Source organism: Orcinus orca, chromosome 9 (genome assembly GCF_937001465.1).
Source record: "Orcinus orca chromosome 9, mOrcOrc1.1, whole genome shotgun sequence".
Lineage (NCBI taxonomy): Eukaryota > Metazoa > Chordata > Mammalia > Artiodactyla > Delphinidae > Orcinus > Orcinus orca.
This window is the reverse complement of record NC_064567.1, coordinates 87,223,313-87,246,183: the sequence shown is the minus strand read 5'-3', so window position 1 is coordinate 87,246,183 and position 22,871 is coordinate 87,223,313. Positions and strand designations below refer to the sequence as shown.

Here is a 22,871-nt window from a genome sequence, read left to right as displayed (position 1 = left end):
ATCTCAACATTTATTTATCTCAGCAGTATCCGCTTGGCACTGTGTCCTTACCTCCCCTACCAGACGTTAAAAACAGAAGATGTGATACACACACACTCACACACACACACACACACACACACACACACACACACAACGGAATACTATTCAACGATAAAAAAGAACGAAATTTTGCCATTTGCAGCAACATGGATGGACTTGAAGGGCATTATGCTAATAATAATAAGTCAGAGAAATGTCAGACAGAGAAAGACAAATACTGTATGATATCACTTATATGCAGAATCTAAAAAATACAACAAACTAGTGAAAATAACAAAAAAGCAGACACATATGTAGAGAACTAGTGGTTACCATCAGAGAGAGGGAGGGGGGAGGGGAAATGTAAGACTGGGGGACTGGAAGGTACAAACTGTTAAGTATAAAATAGGCTACAAGGATATACTGTACAACACAGAGAATATAGCCAATATTTTATAATAACTATAAATGGAATATAACCTTTAAAACTTGTGAATCACTGTATTGTATATCTTTATATAATATTGTACAGCAACTATATTTCAATAAAAAAATCAGAACCCCCCCCAAAAAAAACCCAGCTGTTTCTCCTTTGCCAGGGGCAAGTGAAGTGACAGGTTACATTTTCAGTGTGTTCTTCAACCTCACAATGGAATCAGTGAACATGCAGCAAGAATGTAAACATCACTTGCCAAAAAAGTTTCATGTACACTAAAAAAACAAGTCTGAGTAGGGACACTAAGCCCCAAGGAGATTTAACTAGAATGAAAGTCAAGAACACTAATGTTTCATTTGGTACCTGTGCTTCTCCAGGTAGAGCATGTGGAAAAACACCAGAGACTCCAGCATGAGTAAGAGGAAAGCTAGAGGGGTTCATTGTTAGGAAACTAACTAGATAAACAGGAAGCAACTAAACTACTGGAGAATATTTATGGGGGAGAAAAAATTTTCAGAGGTATATTTGTGGCCTAGAAGTGTAAATATGTAGATAAGAATACCAGAAATAACAGACGTCACGAACTGAGATGGGGAAGACCGTGGGGGAAGGAGGCTTTGTGGGAAAGATAAGGAGCTCAGTTTGGGAAAGTTTCTTAAGTTTGAGAAGCTAATTTAGATATTAAAAAAGGGTGTCAAGTAGACAGTTGGGTATATGAGACCAGAGTTCATTGGAGAGGTGGGAGGTGGATTAAATTTGGGAGTCATTAGGGTACAGCAGTCATTTAAAGTCACGGGAATAAGGACACAGACCTACTAGAGAGTGGACTTGAGGATGTGGGGAGGGGGAAGGGTAAGCTGTGACAAAGTGAGAGAGTAGCATGACATATATACACTACCAAACGTAAAATAGATGGCTAGTGGGAAGCAGCCGCATAGCACAGGGAGATCAGCTCGGTGCTTTGTGACCGCCTAGAGGGGTGGGATAGGGAGGAGATATGGGAACATATGTGTATGTGTGACTGATTCACTTTGTTGTAAAGCGGAAACTAGCACACCATTGTAAAGCAATTATACTCCAATAAAGATGTTAAAAATAAATAAATAAAGTCATGGCAGAGATGAGATAACCTGGGATATGAACATAGATACAGTGGAGAGATAGATAGTGAGGAATCAGCAAAGGAGACTTGAGCCCAAAGAGCCCCACAGAGGCAAGAGGAAATCTAGGCAAGGTCAGCTACTGGAAGCCAGCTAAAGACAGACCTTCAGATGGTGCCAGCAGTCAGTTGTGAAAGGTTGCTGATAAGTCAATACAAGGATTGATAATCGACTATGAAATTTAACAATTAGGAGACTGGGGGTGACCTTCATAAGACAGTGTCTGTGAAGTGCTGGGGGTGAGAACTTGAATGGAGTGAGCTTATAAAAGAGTGAGAGGAGAGGAATTAGAAGCTCCAAGTATATAAAACAACTCTATGAGCACTAAGGTCTGCTCCAACTGAGACTGACGTGAGCCCTTCTGAAAAAGTGTCAAGATGTATGCCATTTTTTAGAGGTACACTCTGAGATGCTTTGATGACCAAGGGGGCTTTGTTCAAATCCCAGTGGGAAACAGACAATTCACTATGGCCTTATTAAAGCTTTAATTCAAAGCACTTGAAGATACTTTCTTTCCTATGCTTCCTGATCTTACCTCACCAGGTTTTTATGAAGTTACAGAGTCAAGTAAGAGGATGAGTTTTAAATCAAGGCTTTCCCCCATTCTCAAGTGTATTAAACTTTTGATTGAATAATATTATCTAAAAACTACCACACGAAAATAAGACTATACTCTTACTTGCACAGGGCTGACTACTCAAGTGGAAAGCAATAGAATCAGCATCCATAAAGAATTGATTACATCATGTTGCGTTATTACACAACAGAAAGAACTCGAAATTTCAAGTAAAATGATTTGTCTTTGAGTCCTGGATCCATTCCTTCCTAGCTGTGAAAATTTACACAAAATATTTAACTTTTATGGGCCTCGGTTTTTGACGTGTAAAACTAGGATGATGGTAACTACTTCACAGGATTATTCCAAAGATCAATTAAAATGTCATATGGGGGAAATGATTAGCAATAAGTAAAGCCTATATCAATATCACTGATTATAAATTGCTTCTACATCTATGCTTTTGGCGGATTCTCCCAACCCTGCAGAGGAGGCAGAGCTGGGTATTATCATTCCCATTTTAAAGAAAGTGAAGCTGAGGCTCTGAGATGTTAAGAGACTTGTTCAAAGTCACATGACTTATCAGTGCCAGAGTTGAGACCAGAAAAAAAGTTTGTGTCTGTGATCTGGGGCCTTGTTCACTGTCCAGGTGTCCACATGCACATCACATAGTATGGGAATCTAGTGGGGCGAGGAGCCTCCTCTGCATGGGACAGAGTTTCTAAATTTGACTCATTCTCCTCTTGGTGGTGTGCACGAGTGGGGCTGTGACAGCAGGTTCAGTGGGGAGGTACACGGCTGAGGGAGAAACACCTAGGCATCCTGGACCTCCCTCCCCTTGACCTTTATCTTTCCCTTCTCCTAGTCACCCGTGCAGTGCTAACAAGTCCCTAAAAGAGCCTTTAGTGTATTCATTGCTCTGAGGGTAGAAGCTATTACGACTCTCAGAGCATCCTTAAAGGACGCCTCTGAAGGTGTCCCTTGAATTGGAATATTTTACAGCTGGAAGAAACCTCAGATGCCATTTAGGCAAGTCTGCATTTTACAGAGAAGGAAGCTGAATTCCGGGACTATTAAGATATGAATGCAAGGCTCCTCGGGTCACATCACACCAGCTCTGGGCAATGCACACTCTTTCCACAGACCACACTGCCACCCTCAATGAGGCCGTGGCACGGCATGGTACCTTAACTCAAAATCTTGAAGCATGTCTCAATTAGTTATTTAAGTAAAATGAATTTATTCTAACTCCCCCTATTACAGCATTAAAGAGCTTAAACCACTTAATAAATAAGAGGCAGCTGGAGTCACCTCTTGATGGATAATCATGTTTTCTCATTTGAAGTTAAAGTGCTAGAAGACAAAGTGACTTTAAATCTGCTCAGGAGAGGCCCCAATTATCTGATAAGCAATTCCAAAGACCATCCACATAAACGCAGAAACAGACCTCTTTATGAATGGTGTCTGACAAGGAAAGAGATATTTGTGGCATAGGAGCTCTTGAAAATGTAATTATTTATCCTTTCACAATTAATGAAAGAAAATGAAGCTTTCATTTCAAATCCTTTTTATCTGGATGCAACTTTAATTTTACATAATGAAATTGACTTCACAGTTCAGTGTGTTAAAATATGCACTTAAGCAGCATATCAAGGTTAAATGCCGACGGTTGTTGGCTCATTTAGAAATCATGCTGCCCAACGCCCAAAACAAGAATGAACACCTGCCTGTCTGCTACTAGTCCCAGATCCAGGGACAGCACACAGCCTGCAGGGCTGGCTCCCCTCAACATGCAGGGAATGCAGTTGAGTTTTCTTGCATATGCCGACTCCGGTATAAAGTCAGTTGGATATTTAGAGTTTTCACTCCTCTTTGTTTTTCAGTGGGGCTGTTTTTTATTTGTTTTTTTGTTTGTTAGAGCGCCACAGATGATTAACTTTCTCTCTTACAGAAGTCTGCCCTAAGACAACACTTGCATCATCAAAGTTGTTGCTTTCAGTTTGGTGAAACAATGTTAAAACTCCTTTATTCAGATTTTGCCATTTCACAATTTATGATAAATTTCAGCTTAGATCTCTTTCAAATTATATTTACACTCTTGGAAAAGGAGGACCTTATGAAATGCTGTGGGCGGTGTGGTATGGGAACATGAAAAGGGGATCGAGGTGAGTTCACTGGACATTTATCTTAAGAGACACAGGTGGAGATGTTCATCTGTGGATCTCCCCGTTTTCCCTTTGAATAGCACCTTTGTGACAGTTAATTTATGGCTCTGGAGCATCCTATGGAGCACTTTCCACCCTAAGACTCTGTAAGTGGAGTAAAGGCAACAATTAGAGCTGCATTCCCTTCCCTTCTCTGATATAGGCTGTAACAGTGATTCTTGTTTTGACCATTGGGGTGGTTGCTGGGAAAGACTTATGGATCTAAGCAATATCTTATTGTACTGAACTCATTTGGTGGCTTTTCTAGATATACAGGGCAATTGTATTATTAGATTACAAAAGCCACATTAAGAAGAAACGATAATGAGACCTTTCAGGACAAACTTCTTCGAACTGGGGGCATATGCCACATTTGCAGGTTTATTCTTTCTATAATGGTCCTGCTACTTGTTATAAGATGTAGGTTGTTAGGATGATTGACAGGCCATAAAACTGGAAGACTGTAAAAGATACTACAGTGTGTGTGGTGATATAACCTATATCATAACCTATTTCCTCTTCTGAGTCAAAGCTTGAGTTATGGTATTATCTGCTTCCATGATACCAGAAGGCATCACGTAGTTTATAACATCTTCCAAAATTCCATGAGCTAGATTTGCCTCTTGTTTCATTGCATTGCCCTGGAACCCAAAGGAGGCCTTAGCTATCAAAGGACATCACGTTAGTTTTACCAGTAAAAAAAAAAAAATTGATAGTGAAAAACAATGTTTCAATAAGGGAAAATTTATATTAACGTAGCCATGCAAAGTACCTATATAAAACCAATTTCATAATTACAACTTATTCTTACAGATCCTCAGGGAAGTGAAATCTGAGAGAAGGTAACAATGATGTATTTAGTTTTGGTTACTGCATGCACTTCAAAGCCATTAAACTACTGGTTAGTGAAACTATGTTCATACACAAACATACAAACAAACCACTGATTGGTTTTCCCTCAAACAACCTAAGTTTTTGCAAGTTTTAACAATGAACAAGTGTTTAAATAATAACAAACAATAACGGCTACTCTCTACAACAACTGTAAATCTACCGTTTCTCAGAAACATGCAGGTTTGATTACATTTTATACAAGGCTTAGAAAACCTTGCTCTGATTTTTACAACACCCTATTGTTTACGGATCAGAACTGCCTGGGTAATAGAACTGTTGATACATTCTCAGAGTTCCAGGAAAAGCAATTTCAATTGTGAAATAAAAATGTGGTAGAATTGAAATGTTTCATCAATATGGCCTGGTGTTCTCTGCTGCTTTATTAGATCTATCTGATTTGATACAGATGAACTGCTACTGATTTTAGTCCTTCAGAACCAGATGGAAGAAACTCTAGAATACATCCAAATATGATACGTTCAAATGGAGAAGATGATGAACACAGAAAAATTATTCACAGATAGTCCCTAAACCTTATATTGGCCTATTTTAATCTTCTTTCTCATTAATGCTTTTACAAGGTGTTTCCAATATATCATTGAGTAGAAAATGATGCTTTCTTTAATAAAGACCTAGACAGAAGGGATCAGACATCCACATTTAACTGAATCAACTGGTAGAAAAGACCCATCTTGGAAACTGTTGATTATTATTCTATAATCCTGCCTGTTCCGTCCTGAAGTATGAATTCAGGAGAATTCTCAGTTGTATGTGTGATTGTGAGTTAGAATTCTCAGTGGCCAAGTGAAAACATTCCTGGCTTTGTTATTTTCTTCTTCTGAATTTTCTTCTTCTTTTATGTGGTCAAAGGATATCTGGAAAGTTAAAGGTTCTCAATATAACTTTGAATTGTACAGTGAATAAATAGAATTCTGGGTGGTGGTGAGAATCAAGCATTTGCAGAACAAAGTAGTTTTCTTTAATTCATTCTCTAGGGAAAGGTAATTTATTCTAATATTGAGCTATCTCTACTATTAAATTTGAAGTGAAGTTAACAGGACAGAGACCCGTCTGTGTACATCCAACAAGACACAAAGACAATAGCCAAGGGCACCAAATTAATGAGTGCATGTGAAAGCACTTTAAACCTGCAACATGCTTTATAAGTGTAATCAGCATCTAGAAAAGGCAACTCAGAGGGAGGTAGTCATGTTTTTAGGAAGTTCAGCACTATTCCCCTATGAAAGGATTATTTTTGTGTTTAGAATATTTTTGATAGACCCAAGTAAACTAATATGTATTCTGTCTATAAATCAGAGGAATAAAGGGCTCGCGGGTGACTGCTCCTCTCCTGGACTTCTCTATTCATCTCTTTATAGTTCATGGCTTATGAGCATAAATTGTGATGCTCTAAGTATAAAGCTTGCTACACTATCGTTACATGTGACATTCACGTAGATACTAATGTATGCTTATATTTGAGGCATGTTGAGGCAGTGAAGAGTTTTTCAAGTAAACACTACTTGAAATAAACTAAATTTCATAATTCAAAGATGGATTTAGTTCTTAATTAGGAATAAAAGCTAGAAGAAGGAGCCACTCAGTTGAAGGTGCTGATACAAGTCCGAAGTATTAAAGATAACATAAAGACAAAACAATTTAATGAACCTAAGGCTTTAACAAAACAGAGACAGTAAAATTCTATCCCAAGAAATTGGTTTAGAAATGTGGAAAGAAAATTAAAAGATTTATCTTGAATAACGACTTGCTAGCTCTTACTGGCACACTAGAATATTCATGTATCATTCACTAGTCAATGTCCTATTTTCTATCCTAGTTTGTGTGTGTGTTACAGAAGGCATTTTCTTTTTGAAGAGAAATTTGAGGACTTTTGATTACCCAGATAACACATTTTAAAATTCAGCTAATTAGGTAAACACTGAAATATCTAACTGTAACTATTTGTGGCCAGTATCTCTACCTCTTTCTGAGAGGTTGAGTCTGAATTCAAGTATATTGATGGTGAGCAGTTTAACAAAGACGCTTATAGATGATTCTCAAAGACTCCCCAGGCATTTATTTCAACCTGGAAAATAGCTGAATACATGGCGAGAAAGCACTTGCTGTTAGGCCAAGTAGGGCCTCCCCACACCCACCCCCCCAAAAAAAGTTGTTGTTTCATAGCCATGGACTCAGAAAGCCTCAGAAAGGTAAACATAAAAATACACTATTTTAATTGTGTAAATGTCTTGAGCCTGGGAAAAGTTTGTGAACTAGACACCATTAAAAGATGCAGTATCTGCTAGTCCCAAACTCCCAATCCATCTTCCCCCAACCCTCCTCCCCCTTGGCAAACAAGGTCCTACTGTATAGCACAGGGAACTATATTCAACATCCCACAATAAACCATAACGGAAAAGAATATGAAAAAGAATGCAGATATATGTATAACTGAATCACTTTGCTGTACAGCAGAAATTAACACAACACTGTAAATCAACTATACTTCAATTTTTTCAAATGCAGCAAATTAGACCCAGAGGGGATGCACTGCTACCAGACGGGAAAGAATGCAGAGTGTCATTTTTTGTGTTTCAGGTGTCCAGGTAAGAGTTCCCCAAAGCAATCTTACCTTTGTTTTCTGCCTTCAGTTCCTCTGCCATCAAGCTGTCTTGTCGGTTACCAAGCACGAATGCCAGAAACGAGAGGATGAGGGCATCCAAAATCCCAATGATAGCCAGGATGTAAGCCCAGCGGACTGAACAAGCCCCAAGAGTGTACTTGTCTGTCTTTTCTCCACACATCCGTTTTACTTCATCTGAATCCCAGCCATCAGGGAAAATCATACAGCCAAGCACAAGGCAGGCAGCTTAGAGAGAGAGGAAAAAAAGCGAAAAGGAGTTACATAAATTCCATTTTAGCAAATATAGCTACTATGTGTCAAATCATTGTCCAAATTCTTGATGTCAAAACCAGCAAATCTTACTGCTGTCCAACCCTGAGTGATTTTTTCCTGGTTAACTTAACAGCAGCCCAGCACTCTGCAGTGAAAGGGGCTCTGGGAACACTCTTTTCAGTGAGACTGAGCATTATAAGAGAGGTTAAGGTATGTTGATCAATAAGAAAATACTTAAAAAAAAACTTGAATTTGAGTGCATTTGTGAGAAGGCTTCCACTGCAAATAGGCCACAGGCAATCCTAACACTGCAGAAGGACAATTCAATGCTGGCTCTGAAGAGCTATAACAGCAGCCAGGTTGGGGATTAGGATAACATGGAAAATACCAGAGCATATATTGACTTGGAGTCACAGTAAAAAATAGTTTCATATTGTGACCTCCAACATACACACTAAAAAGTTTCTTGAAACTACACTTACCACATGCAATGCACTCTGATATTTTCTAGTCTATTCTCCGTTCTATTTCATTTTTTAAAAGGCCGAAAATCATGGTAATGCAGTGTGGCACCACAGAGCTTTTATGGAAACTCAGGAATTTAAGGAGAATACTTATGTTCTATTTCCCAAATATCACCACGTGAATCATATGAATACTTTTCAATAAGAATATGTTAATTTGAAGGCTTTTGTTGCTACTCTCTTTACATTTAATCCAATTATTTGAGGGTAAATGATGACAGTGTTAGGTTGCATAGAGCATTCTGAACAGGTAGTTCACTCGTTAATTCAACAACTGCTTATCGAGTGTCTCCTAAGGAGTACCAGACACAGTTCTTGGTGCCATCAAGGGATACAGTCATCAAGAAAAGAGACATGGTTTATGTTATCATAGACTTTACGTTCTGTCAGGAAAGGAGGCAAAAAATGAGTAAGCATGCAAATAAAATAATTCTAAGTTGTAATAAGTAATAGGCAAGAAAGAAACAAAGGGCTCAGAGAATAGCGGGTGGGACCTTCTTCAGAGAAAGTGATCAGGTGAGGCCTCTTGAGGGGATGACATTTAAGCTAAGGCCAAAAACAGGCAAAGCACTAGACATGTGAAACAGATGGGAAAGATGTCTCAGGCAAGAGCATGGGCAAAGGCCCCGATGTGGGAAAGAGGCTTGGTGTATTTCAGAAGCTACCAGGAGATTAGTGATGGGGGTGGAGAAAGTGATCGTGTTGATGCTGTGAGGCAGGCAGGGGCTATGCATCCCAGCAGGTCATTGTTTCCAGGGCATGTAACTAAAGAAGACTTGGATGGCACAACCCAGTTAGAGTTCTGTGACTGTTGGAGGCAAACAATCCCTGAAGCTGGCAGGAGCAAGTCCCACACAACTCTTACCTCACTGCAACTCACTGAACAAGCCAGAAGTAGACAACTATTATCTTACTTTTTAACAGGAGCACAGCTCTACAAGACAGGTCTGGAGGAGACAGATACCAAGAGGGGTGACAGGAAGGAAGACTGCCTGGGAGAACTCTGATTTAGGATTCCTTGTTATTTTACAGGATGATAGTTCAAAACTTTGGGTCACACTTAAGTCCTGTCTTTTCTTTGCCCCACATCACAAATGTTGCCATGCTTCTCTTACCTACCTGTGCAATATCTCCGCATAGGCACTCCTACTTTAAGCCTTCATTATCTCTCAAAAGGAACCCTAACTTCCCTCTGCCTTCTGTTCATCCTCACTGTATTTCACATCACACATTACTGCTCACGCTCAAGATGTCTTGCTGGTTCCCACTGGTACTGAAGAACACTCAGACACTCAGCTAGGTATTCAAGGATCCACGGTCCAGCCCCTACTTAGTTTCCAGTCCTCTTCCCCTTTATACTCTCCACTTCATGTGGGTTGAAATGCACATGATCCCCTGTCCACGCACCAAGTTTTTGGATCTCTGTTTTCTCTTTTGCCCGGAGAATTTGCCACTACTGTCCCTAAATACTCTACGCTTTTTTTTTTTTTTTTTTTTTTGCCGTACGCGGGCCTCTCACTGTTGTGGCCTCTCTTGTTGTGGAGCACAGGCTCCAGACGCGCAGGCTCAGCGGCCATGGCTCACGGGCCCAGCCGCTCCGCGGCATGTGGGATCTTCCCGGACCGGGGCACGAACCCGTGTCCCCTGCATCGGCAGGCAGACTCTCAACCACTGCGCCACCAGGGAAGCCCAATACTCTACTCTTAAATATCCTTTAACATTCAGTCAAAAGCAACATTCTCCACAGAGTGAGCCATCTCAAATTCTTGAACTACATTATTGTCCTTCTCTGAACTCACATAGCTGTTGACTGCATTGATCTTAAAGTTCTTATTGTTGTTGTTTTACATGTGTTACAGTTATTTATTTATAAGCATTATCTCAATTATAGACTATAAGCTTTCTGAGGAAAGAATCATCATATTAAGCTAAGTTAAGTCATATTAAGTTAAATCATCATATTTATAGCACCTAAAAGAGTGCCTTGTAGATAGTTGGCAATAAAATACTTTTGAATCAGAAACTGAATGAAACAAAAAAACAAATTATAGCACCTAGACAGTATACTCTAAAATATAGTTTACAGAAGTCAACATCACAACTAGAAAAGGTCACCAATCTAGTTAAATATGGATTCATACTTCAATAACATTTAACAGAGGCAATTTTTTTATAACTTGATGACAGATTACAAGTACTTGGGAGATTAGAAAAAGTGGAGCTGATGATTTGAAAATACTTCAAATTCCCATTCCTTCTGTAGTTTCTAGCATTCAGTACCAACATGCTCTCCAAGGCATTTCTAGTAGTAATCATCTTTGTATTTTAAAAAATATGTGGTTTCCATGAGTGAAAATTCATTTTATTTGGGAAGACCCAGATTTTTAAATCTAAACCGTATTTCAGAAAAATCACCTCTAAGGAAGCTATGTTACATGGAATATCTTCTAAAATATTCTAAATGCTTTTTAACATAATTTTTATTTATGACAAAATTACTTAAAAAGGAAAATCAATTTTTTTTAACGAATGGGAATCATTTGGAGCACGGTAACATAGTTTTAGCTAAACTTAATAGATATCACCAAGTGACTCAAGTTCAGACAGGTTATTGGACATTATAGGACAATTCCACTGGAATAGGATGTTTGTGGAATGCTGACATCAACAAAGACATCTTTTCTCAAAGTCTTTATGCACTGAGGGTAGACTGACTATCTTAAAAATTTTCATTTCTGGAAACTCTGAATTACATACTGGAATAAAAAAAGCAGAGGCAGAATTCACACTCTGAAGCTAAAACCACAGGAGAATATGAATGGCAATTCATTATTCCCTATCTTCAAAGTATATGATTTCCTTAATCAAATTTTAAGTGAAGAATCTGGGAAGATAGAGGATATAATATACTCCATTGTGCTTCATTTTACGCAATGGGTATTTTTGCTGAAAGTAACAAAAATAGAATTTTTGAAGTGCAATTTTTATTTTCAATATGGTCTAAGGGAGTTGGCTGTTCAGAGGAATCTTTTCTTTTTTTCTTTTGCGGTACGTGGGCCTTTCACTGTTGTGGCCTCTCCCGTTGCGGAGCACAGGCTCCGGACCCGCAGGCTCAGCGGCCATGGCTCACGGGCCCAGCCGCTCCGCGGCATGTGGGATCTTCCTGGACCGGGGCACGAACCCGTGTCCCCCGCATCGGCAGGCGGACTCTCAACCACTGAGCCACCAGGGAAGCCCCAGAGGAATCTTAAGATAAAACCTGGGCTGATAACAAGGTTGGGTTTTGGCCTCCCAGGGAAAAAGGTTTAGGTCCCCCACTCACAGGTGGACTCCAGGTGTCCTTCAGGCCAGAAGGCACTGGAATTTGTACTGCATTCTCCACCCCCTTCTTGTTGGCTGTCTCTTAAGGTGAAAGATCTGATCTTTTAAAAAAATTCGTCTGTTTTGAAAATCTGAATGGTTCTGTAGTAGGATAATAAAAAATGAAACTCAATTGCATTTAAAAGCTTCCAAAACTTTGTAAGTGAAGTCTGTGATTAAAATCCAATTTTTAAATAAATAAATCCTATCTTTTTGAAAGCTGTGCTTCTAGATGGCCACTGCATAACAAATTCTATTTTCTGACAATGTATTATCAAATATACATTTTCTTCTCACCCTATCCGAACTTCCCCAACTTGGCTGTTTTATTTTTGAAAGGCAAAGCCCCCTCCCCAAAGTTATAGTGTATTAAAGATTAATTTAAACCATTAAGATAGTTTAGGCTCTGTTGGTTTCTCAGGAAAGGTATGGTTATTACATTCTGCATTAATGCTTGAGTGCTATTATAAATTCTGTTTTCTGGCATCCTATTAACCAGAACCTCACTAACCTGCACGATTTGTAGAGCCGCTAGAAACTAACAGCTGTTTGTAATCCTGACTAAGAAGTACCTGCAAGGTGCTAGGCTAATGCCTCAGTCAACAAAGGATGAAATAATATTCCTGTTGGCTTTATAATTATTTCTAATTCTTTACAAATTGATCATCCTGTAAGACGCAGCACCACCACTATACTAAACATTAGCGTATACAAGGCACCAGAACATCTGATTAACTTGGACATGCTATTTCCTGACTGGGAGGGATAGTGGAGAATTAGTTCCAACTGGGCTATTATCCAAAAACGGTTTCTTATTAGAATGTCACCTAGAAAATGACTAAGTTACTCGCAGTTATATATTCCTTCATTTCAGCTGCAGGTTTTCCAGAAGTATATCAGAGAACATTCTTGAATATTAAAGAGAAACAAGAGCTCACAAGCTGGAGGTGAGCAGAGAATAATGATGAAAAGAAACCTCTGTCCTTACGGAACGCTGCCATGACATCTTCTAATCTAGAATATACAATCAAGGCACCTTTGTGAGGGCAGCACTGTTGATTTCAATTTTAAGCATATTCCAAATGGCTAGGAAGCATTCACATTCTAAAAGGAACCTCTATGTAGAGGCTGCCCACAATGGGTTCTTCTGAAATAGTACACAAACAGCTAGTGGTTCCCTAGAGCCACTAATTGCTCTGGCATTTTTCTTTGCCAAAGAGCTGAATATAACCTCTGTGAAAGAAACAGCCTCAGAAAAATCCACAACTGTTTTTAATTGGGTCTTTCTCCAAAGGGAAATGAAGCAAGAGGAAAAAAGCAATGGCGGGGGTGGGGGGGCGGTCTATGATTTGGGTCACTTGGGCCTGCTGATATTGCTGAACCAACTATCCTAATCAGGACTTTCAACATTGCAAACCTGAGAACGGCTTATTTTTTGGACAGGAAGGGAAGGTCTAAATTCATTCTTTTAAAAGTCTATGCACTGTTGCACAAAAAGCATTATAAACTGCCTCACACTGCTGAAGCACTCAGAGGGAACGTGGTGAAAAAAATGAACCTGAGTTCACTTTATCAATTATTCAGGCATATAGTAATTGAAGAAATTGATGCCAGCAGAGCTGCCAGGCTATGGAGGGGGAACTTTCACAGGAGGATTTTTACTCTAAACACCTGGTAAAGGAGAGACACGAAGCATTCCTACAGTTTCTTCATTAGCACACGGCCAACAAAACTGAACCATAGTATTCATACGTCTGGAAAAGGTACTGTATTTGTACCTCAGTTTACCTCTGGAGAACTGAGTTGCTAGACAATCCAGGACAAAGTACTGTGGTTTAGAGTCCAATGGAGAAAATAAATTGTCTCCTGATCAGTTTTGGTTTTAAACCCAGTATAATTTTATGAGCATTTAACTTGGGGTCATAACACAAAAGATACAACATCCCTTAGAAAGAGGAGAAAGAGAAAATGTAAATAAACAACGGGCTCTCAAAAGAGGAGAATTAGAAAGTTGTGTGGGATGAGAGAAGCTTCTCTGCACAGACGCTCAGCCCTAATTGCCCGAGTAAAGGGCGCCATGCATCCACGTGTACCTTGTGCTCAATCAGCTGGTGTGAAACCCACACCATCGGGTTTAATAGAAAGGGGAGAATCAGGAGCCCACCCACACCTGTACTTAGGAGCTACGTAGTGGAGAAAAAGCTTTTCCGGAATATGAGGAAAAACATTTAACTAAGTACAATGTACCTTGCTAATGTGCCCAAATTTTGAGGGTTACTAGCCAAATATAATTACAAATCAGAATGTAGAACTTAAAAATACAATACAGTTCTGATCTCTAGAATGCTAGTAGATGGCTTTTGATATCTATCTTGGATCCAGTCAGACTCCATGAAATCTTGATATGACATAGTTAATAACAGTACACACCATAATAAATAGCTAACATTTATTATACGCTCACCATGAGTGGGGCACACTGCACATACATCATCTCATTTAATTCTCAAATAAAGCTAAGACAAACATGAGAGCACTACTTCCCGGCTTCTCTAGTTTCTAGAAACAGGGATTTTTCCTGAAATACCCTTCACTCCTCATCCCATTCTTTCTTCCTTCCCACTGAGACGGAGTGAATCCCCTGAGGAATACCTGGAGGAGAGGTATTCTGCATACCAGCCCAGCCCCTTCCTCTCCTTACCTTAGGAGCAGTTTGCCCACATGAAGAATATACTCCACTCTTCTGTGCTGTACATTTTACACAGGGTGGGCTTGACTTTCCAGTGATGCCCAGCAGTAGGAAGACAAGTATGTTTGATTCTGGGGGTGCAGATTAGGAAGTCCTTTTGGCTGAGAGACCCAGAGTCATTTCTTCAACCTAAGCTTTCTCATCCTAAAGGGTATATTTGGTCTCCATCTGCCAGCTCTTCTCTCTCTTAGTTGGTTCAGAGCTTGGGAGGGTCCCACAGTTCTGGAGGCTAGAAGTCTGAGATTAGAGCACCAGTATGGTGGGTTTGGTGAGCACCCTCTTCTGAGCTGCAGATGGCTGACCTCTCGTTGTACCCTCCCTCACATGGCGGAAAGACAGCTAGCTAGCCCTGCGGCCTCTTCTTATAAGGTCCTAAATCCCATTCACGGGGGCTCCGCCCTCAGAACCTAATCACCTCCCAAAGGCCCCAGCTGCTAATACTATCATACTGGGATTAGGGTTTTAACCTGTGAATCTTGGGGAGACATAAACATTCAGTCCACTGCAGAGGGGGAACAGAGGGTTGTCATTCATTGTTTCTCCACCAACCCCAACATTATTTGCTTTTTTATGTATAGGAAAAAAGGAAGCTGAAGCACAGAAACTTCAAATAGCTTGCTCAAGGTCATGCAAAGCCCACAAGTGGTGAAACAGGATTTGAATTCAGGTAGTCTAGCTTTGGAATCTATGCTTTTAACACCACATACACTATTACCCTTTACTTATCAACAATAAGGATGCACATGAAATTACTTTATATTAGAGTTTAAGATTTCACTCTTTTCTTTTTTTTTTTGGTCATGCAGCGCGGCATGTGGGATCTTATTTTCCCGACCAGGGATTGAACCTGTGCCCCCTGCAGTGGAAGCACAGAGTCTTAACCACTGGGCTGCCACGGAAGTCTCGAAATTACTTCAGAATATTTTTATTTTTACTAAGAACACTTACAGAATCTTGAAAGTGCTTGTTGTTTATAATTAGACATTTATTGAGTACATGAGCTACTACTAAAATGATGCTTAGAAACTGCTAGCTTTTATATATATATTTCTTTTGTTTACATCAGTACTTTACCTAATCAGAATTTCACCTTATATGCAGTGCCAAGAACATAAGAGTAATTATAAATTATAAATGTGTGAAATGGGAATTAATGAGATTAATTATAAATAAATATATGTATATTTGGTTTTATACACATTTCCCAAAAAAAATCCAACCTTTTTTTTTGGCTTGATGTTTTAAGTTGGTTTTTGGCTTGATATTTTAACTTGGCTATCTGTTAGCCAAACATTTTATATGCTCTTAAAAGGTACATATTCCTTTTAAGAGTATATATGTGTATATATGACTATGAATATATTTACCTTATTAATTTACATATGGTTACTTACATATAAAATAAGTTCTACTTCAGGTAAAAATAAAGACATGAGTCAATTCGGTCCTATTAAAGTTTTTGTGAAGATTTACTTTTAAGTAACTTCTTTGAGCTTCAATAGACACATTGTTTTAATGAACATTTCAATAAACGCAAAACCAAACATGCTGGCAGGTCACAAACTTTGAAAATTGCAGGAGAGCTCTTGAGTCAGGCAACATTTTCAAGCGCTAAAATCTATATTGCATTTCAGACACAGGACCTTAATAGAAGAAAATATCGTCTTTCTCCACAGCCATATGAACAGTACACCTATCATCGTTCTCCCAGCAAATCTGCTTTAGCCATGGTAACACCCGGAGCAAAGACCAATTATTATCTTGCCACCACTTTTCCGTGTGGCTCCTTGTGCCAAGCTACTTTATTTGTAAAACAGGGAGCCCTGGTCTAGATGTTTGAGTGGTTATTTACTATTTACTTTATATCATTCACATTTAGGAGTATATTTGTATTCACTTGATGCTCCATACATACACATATGACGAGAAATAACTGCATCTGTAAAGTAATTCCTGAGCAGACTCAATGTCTTCCTGCTCAGCAGACAGACAGAGGGTGGCATCCTCGCTCTGTGCCCTAACTCAGGGAAAGGAGACATTGGCTGGAGTTTGACAAGGTCAGGAATCTCATGCCAATCCAGCTAGCAGCATTTCATTTCTCTGTAAAAGGGGTAAACTTAGGAGCAACTGAACTCCTTCTCAGTGAGGATGAGCTCTCCCAAACCTGCCAGACTCCCCCGAAACAGACTGCCCATTTGTACACACTTCCCTGAAACAGAATTTGTCACCAATATAGCTTTATGGTGGCAAGGTTTTCTTTTACACAGCTTGCCCACTTTTTATTTTATTTTATTTTATTGATGTAACATTTGAATTCTTTAGAAACTTCAAATGGCAAAAAATATTGTTCAAAGAAAACATGTGGAAAAACTAAATACTACATACTAAAAATGGCAGACGTGGAACTAAGCTCAAGCAAGATGGGTGCTTCCCCAACCATCCTTTGTAAGGAAGGCTCTTACTTTCAAGGGGGCATTAGATGCACACATTATTTACAGACTCCCAGGTTATGTTTTTTCACAGTTTAGCTGATATTTCTTTCTCTCTTTCTTTCCCTCTCTCTTTTCCCTTCTTTCTCCCCCCTTCTCTTTCCTCCCTTCCTTCCTTCCATCTATATCTAATCAATATATCAATATTGATATCAATATTGATATGATACATACAGATCTCCCTCTGCTTCACTCCTGGTCCCTATACAGCTTAAGAACAGCCACATAACCTATGGAGTGGTGTCATTCTTTGCAGAGAGGGCTTGTAATATCATTCAGAACAGATACGGTCTAGTCTAGGCACTAAATTATTTTTTCATCACGTTGAAAAAGGCGGAACAGCACAGTGGGGATCTGGATAACAAAATTTTCGAGCTGACTGTTCCTAATGTCTATTCTGTTCCTCTTTAGTGTCACGTCCTCATTTCCATCCCCTCACCACTTGGATGCTTAAGATCAAGGTTATGTGGACTCTCAGGGTCTGCTTTATTACAGCTAAAGCAAAAAACTGCTAAAGAAAAACACAACTGTGGCAAATTGTTTGAGTTCCTTTTATTTTTCTTTATTTCTTGCTCCTTGAAAAAAAAATTTTTTTTAAAGCCTTCCATTCTCTTTGCTGTGCCTTTGAAACAATTTATTCAGACTAGGGAAAATAATCTGAGATATGTTAGGCTTTAACTAATCTATGGTAAAATCTTCAGTGATTTATGTTTATGGAGAACGCTAATGGTTTAGAACAAAAAACTGTCCCCAGAGAAACCGAATTGGAATTGGCAGTAGGTATCAAAAATGAATAGGAGAAAAACCAGGTCAAGAGAGGGTGAAAGAAGTCAGTGTGTTAAATGTTCTGTCAAAAGATTTTCACACATCTTTCAACTTCAAATTCTTAAAGTGGTAACCAAAAGTTTATAGATACAACCTTGTCCGGTGTGACATTTGAAGAACAATGCCTGAATCAGAACAATGCCTTCCCTTGAGTAAAAGGAAATGCAACCTAGTCTTAACCTGCCAGTGAAATGCCCAGAAGGTGGTTTTGCTTTGAACTCAGGTGCTAGAATGGCCCCAGGCAGGGCTGTGGCTAAATCTGAAACCTCAGCAGGGAGCTTGGGCTTTTGCTCTCTGCCCTTGGGGATCATTCCTGCCCTCAGGGTTTGGTACTTTCACCCTTTAACCAAGGCCCCAGGTTCCTGCTAGGAGTTAAAAAAAATCTACTGTGATTCATGTTCCACTCTCATAACCAACGCTGGGGTATGCTGATGGGAATTATAGCACTGTGATGATCTAAAGTATTTTAAACTTCGAGATGATGGCCATGTGAATTACTGATAAACTCTGCTAGTTAGAAACATTTAATAAAGTGATAGGATGGTACACTTGTTCCAACATGTTTCAGTAAAGAATTTGTTTTTCTTGGGCTTCCCTGTTGGCTCAGTGGTTAAGAATCCACCTGCCAATGCAGGGGACATGGGTTCGAGCCCTGGTTGGGGAAGATCCCACATACTGCGGACCAACTAAGCCCTTGTGCCACAACTACTGAGCCTGCGATCTAGAGCCCACGAGCCTCAGCTACTGAAGCCTGTGCGCCTAGAACCCATGCTCCGCAACAAGAGAAGCCACAACAGTGAGAAGCCCACTCACCGCAATGAAGAGTACCCCCCGCTCGCGGCAACTAGAGAAAAGCCCGTGCATAGCAATGAAGACCCAATGCAGCCAAAAATTAAAAAAGAAAAAAAAATTTTTTTTTTTTTTTACCACTATCTGAATCCAGAATACCAGTTTCCTGCTTGCCCAGACAGAGAGAGGGATATTAATTCTTGTTAGAGACCAATATATGACCAGGAGCAGAGCTTAAAATTTCTGAATGGAAATTGAGAACAGTCTAGAGCAGCCATGATCTGGGCTTGGGTCCTGGTCCCTATCTTGAGTCAGGCTCCAGGGAATAAAAAGATGAACACACATTCCTCACCCTACAACCCTGCCTGCTCTCCCTCTTCAAGGTACTGTTTGTATTCTTCAAAGAGTAGTCGACTTTCATACATAAAAGAAGTATCACTTGGGACAAACTGAGGGCTTGTTGATTCTACAATCAAACACAATCTAGATTAAGCATTTCCTTATCCGTACTGTGTATTAGTTTTCTATAGCTACTGCAACAAATCACCACAAACTTAGTGAATTAAAATAACACAAAACCTTTTTTTTTTTTTTTAGATTCCATATATTTTTGTTAGCATACGGTATTTGTTTTTCTCTTTCTGACTTACTTCACTCTGTATGATCGACTCTAGGTCCAAGGTTATGAAGAACCTAGGGGCAGGACAGGAATAAAGACGCAGACATAGAGAATGGACTTGAGGACACGGGGGAGGGGGAAGTGAGAGAGTGGCATGGACATATATACACTACCAAATGTAAAATTGATAGCTAGTGGGAAGCAGCCGCATAGCACAGGGAGATCGGCTCGGTGCTTTGTGACCATCTAGAGGGGTGGGATAGGGAGGGTGGGAGGGAGACGCAAGAGGGAGGAGTTATGGGGATATATGTATATGTATAGCTGATTCACTTTGTATAAAGCAGAATTGTAAAGCAATTACACTCCAATAAAGATATTAAAAAAAATATATATATATAATTCTGTAAATCAGAATTCTGATACAGGTCTCACGGGGCTAAAATCTCACTGTTTGTAGGGCTACATTCCTTTCTGGAGGCTACAGACAAGAATCCAGTTCCCTGCCTTTTCCTGCTTCTAGAGACTGCTGGCATTCCTTGCTTCCTGGACCCTTTCCCTCTTTCAAGGTCTTCAGTGGTGAGTGGGGTCTTTTCACATATATCTCTCTGACACTCTTCTGCCTCTTCTCCTTCCACTTTTAATAATTCATGTGATTAGATTGGGCCCACCCAGATAATCCAGGATAATCTCCCCATCACAAGGTCAGCTGATTAGCAAACTTAATTGCATCTGCAAACTTAATTCCCCATCTCCATGTGACCTAACATATTCACAAGGTTCCAGGCACTAGAGTGTGGACATCTTTGGGGGGCATTATTCTGCCTACCACATGATGTTACACATGGTAGTGTGTCGTTACAATCTTTTTTTAAAAATTGAAGTCTAGTTGGTCTACAATGTTTCAGGTGTACAGCAAAGTGATTCAAATACACATACACACACACACACACACACACGTGTATATATATATATATTCTTTCTCAGATTCTTTTCCATTACAGGTTATTACAAGATACTGAATAAAGTTCCCTGTGCTATACAGTAGGTCCTTGTTGTTTATCTATTTTATACATAGTAGTGTGTATCTGTTAATCCCAAACTTCTAATTTATCCCTCTCCCCTACATTACCACTTTGGTAACCATAAGTGTGTTAGAATTCTAAGTACGTGAGTCTGTTTCTGTTTTGTAAATAAGTTCATTTGTATCACTTTTTTAGATTTCATATACAAGTGATATCATATGATATTTGTCTTTCTCTGACTTATTTCACTTAGTATGATAATTTCTACGTCCATCCATGTTACTGCAAATTGCATTATTTCATTCTTTTTTGCAACTGAATAATATTCCATTGTATATATGTACCACATCTTCTTTATTCATTCATCTGTCAATAGACATTTGGGTTGCTTCCATGTCTTGGCTATTGTAAATAATGCTGCAATGAAACTGGGGTGTACATATCTTTTCAAATTATGGTTTTCTCCAAATGTATGCCCAGGAGGAGGATTGCTGGATTATATGGTAGCTCTATTTTTATTTTTTTAAGGAACCTCCATACTCTTCTCCATAGTGGCTGTACTAATTTACATTCCCACCAACAGTGTAGGAGGCTTTCCTTTTCTCCACACCCTCTTCAGCATTTATTGCTTGTAGACTTTTTGATGATGGCCATTCTGGCCAGTGTGAGGTTATACCTCATTGTAGTTTTGATTTGCATTTCTCTAATAATTAGCAATTTTGAGCATCTTTTTGTGTGTCTCTTGGCCATCTGTATGTCTTCTTTGGAGAAATGTCTGTTAGGTCTTCTGCCCATTTTTTGATTGGGTTATTTTTTTTGACATTGAGCTATATAAGCTGTTTGTATATTTTGGAAATTAATCCCTCGCTGATAGCATCGTTTGCAAATATTTTCCCCCATTCTGTAGGTTGTCTTTCTGTTATGTTTATGGTTTCCTTTGCTGTGCAAAAGCTTTTAAGTTTCATTAGGTCCCATTTGTTTATTTTTGCTTTTGCTTACATTACTCTAGGAGATAGAGCCAAAACATACTGCTGCAATTTATTCAAGTGTGCAACACACTTCAAAGAGTGTTCCGCCTATATTTTCCTCTAGGAGTTTTATAGTATATGGCCTTACATTTAGCTCTTTAATCCATTTTGAGTTTATTTTTGTATATGGTGTTTGAGAATGTTCTAATTTTATTTTTTTAAATGTAGCTATCCAGTTTTCCCAGCACCACTTATTGAAGAGATTGTCTTTTCTCATTGTATATTCTTGCCTCCTTTGTCATAGATTAATTGATGATAGGTGCATGGGTTTATTTCTGGGCTTTCTACCCTGTTCCATTAATCCATGTGTCTGTTTTTGTGCCCGTATCATACTGTTTTGACTACTGTAACTTTGTAGTATAGTCTGAAGTCAGGGAGTGTGGCTCCTCCAGCTCCGTTCTTCTTTCTCAAGATTGTTTTGTCTATTCAGGGTCTTTTGTGTTTCCATACGAATTTTAAAATTGTTTTATTTCTATGAAAAATGTCATTGTAATTTGATAGGGATTGCACTGAATCTGTAGATTGCCTTGGGTAGTATAGTCATTTTAACAATATTGATTCTTCCAATCCAAGAACATGGTATATCTTTCAATCTGTTTGTGTCATCTTCAGTTTCTTTCATCAGCATCTTACAGTTTTCGGAGTACAGGTCTTTTGCCTCCTTAGGTAGGTTTATTCCTAGCTATTTTATTCTCCTTGATGCTATGGTAAATGGGATTGTTTCCTTAATTTATCATGCTGATATTTCATTGTTGGTGTAGAGAAATGCAACAGATTTCTGTATATTAATTTTGTATCCTGCAACCTTATCAAATTCATTGATGAGCTCTAGCAGTTTTCTGGTGGCATCTTTAGGATTTTCTATGTATAGTACCATATCACCCGCAAAACAGTGACAGTTTTACTTCTTCCTTTCTAATTTAGATTCCTTTTATTTGTTTTTCTTCTCTGATTGCTGTGGCTAGGACTTCCAAAACTATGTTGAATGAAGGTGGTGAGAGTGGGCATGTTGTTATAATCTAGTTCCTGTCTTCTGATTTGTAGTTACTGTGGTCCACACTGAGAGGCATACAGTTGTAGATCTATTGTAAGGGATGAACCCCGAGCATCTGTGCCACACAAGGCTGGCCTTCCATGGATCTCTGCTGGGTTTTCTGGGCATGACATGGTTCTATCTTGATTTCCTGATTATCTTTATTCTCTCCTGTTGGGACCAGCGTTTGACCTTTTTTGAGCCTGCTTTTCTGAAGTCCTGATATTTTTCCTGTCTCCGACGGTATACATTCTTTAGCTTAAGCC

The 22,871-nt window shown here is 39.2% G+C and overlaps 2 protein-coding genes across 4 annotated transcripts in view; one reads left to right on the top strand and one right to left on the bottom strand.

Moving 5' to 3' along the window:
* The window catches only part of LOC117203713 (uncharacterized), a 1,186,790-nt gene that overhangs the window by 244,678 nt on the left and 919,241 nt on the right, over positions 1-22,871 (top strand). The gene's annotated exons all lie outside the window — the stretch shown is intronic.
* The window catches only part of LHFPL3 (LHFPL tetraspan subfamily member 3), a 531,627-nt gene that overhangs the window by 155,449 nt on the left and 353,307 nt on the right, over positions 1-22,871 (bottom strand). For all 3 annotated transcript variants that reach the window (XM_004263374.4, XM_004263375.3, XM_049714807.1), the window contains exon 2: positions 7,904-8,140. In XM_004263374.4, coding sequence (XP_004263422.1) covers positions 7,904-8,140 — 237 coding nt within the window. The remainder of the gene's footprint in view (positions 1-7,903; positions 8,141-22,871) is intronic.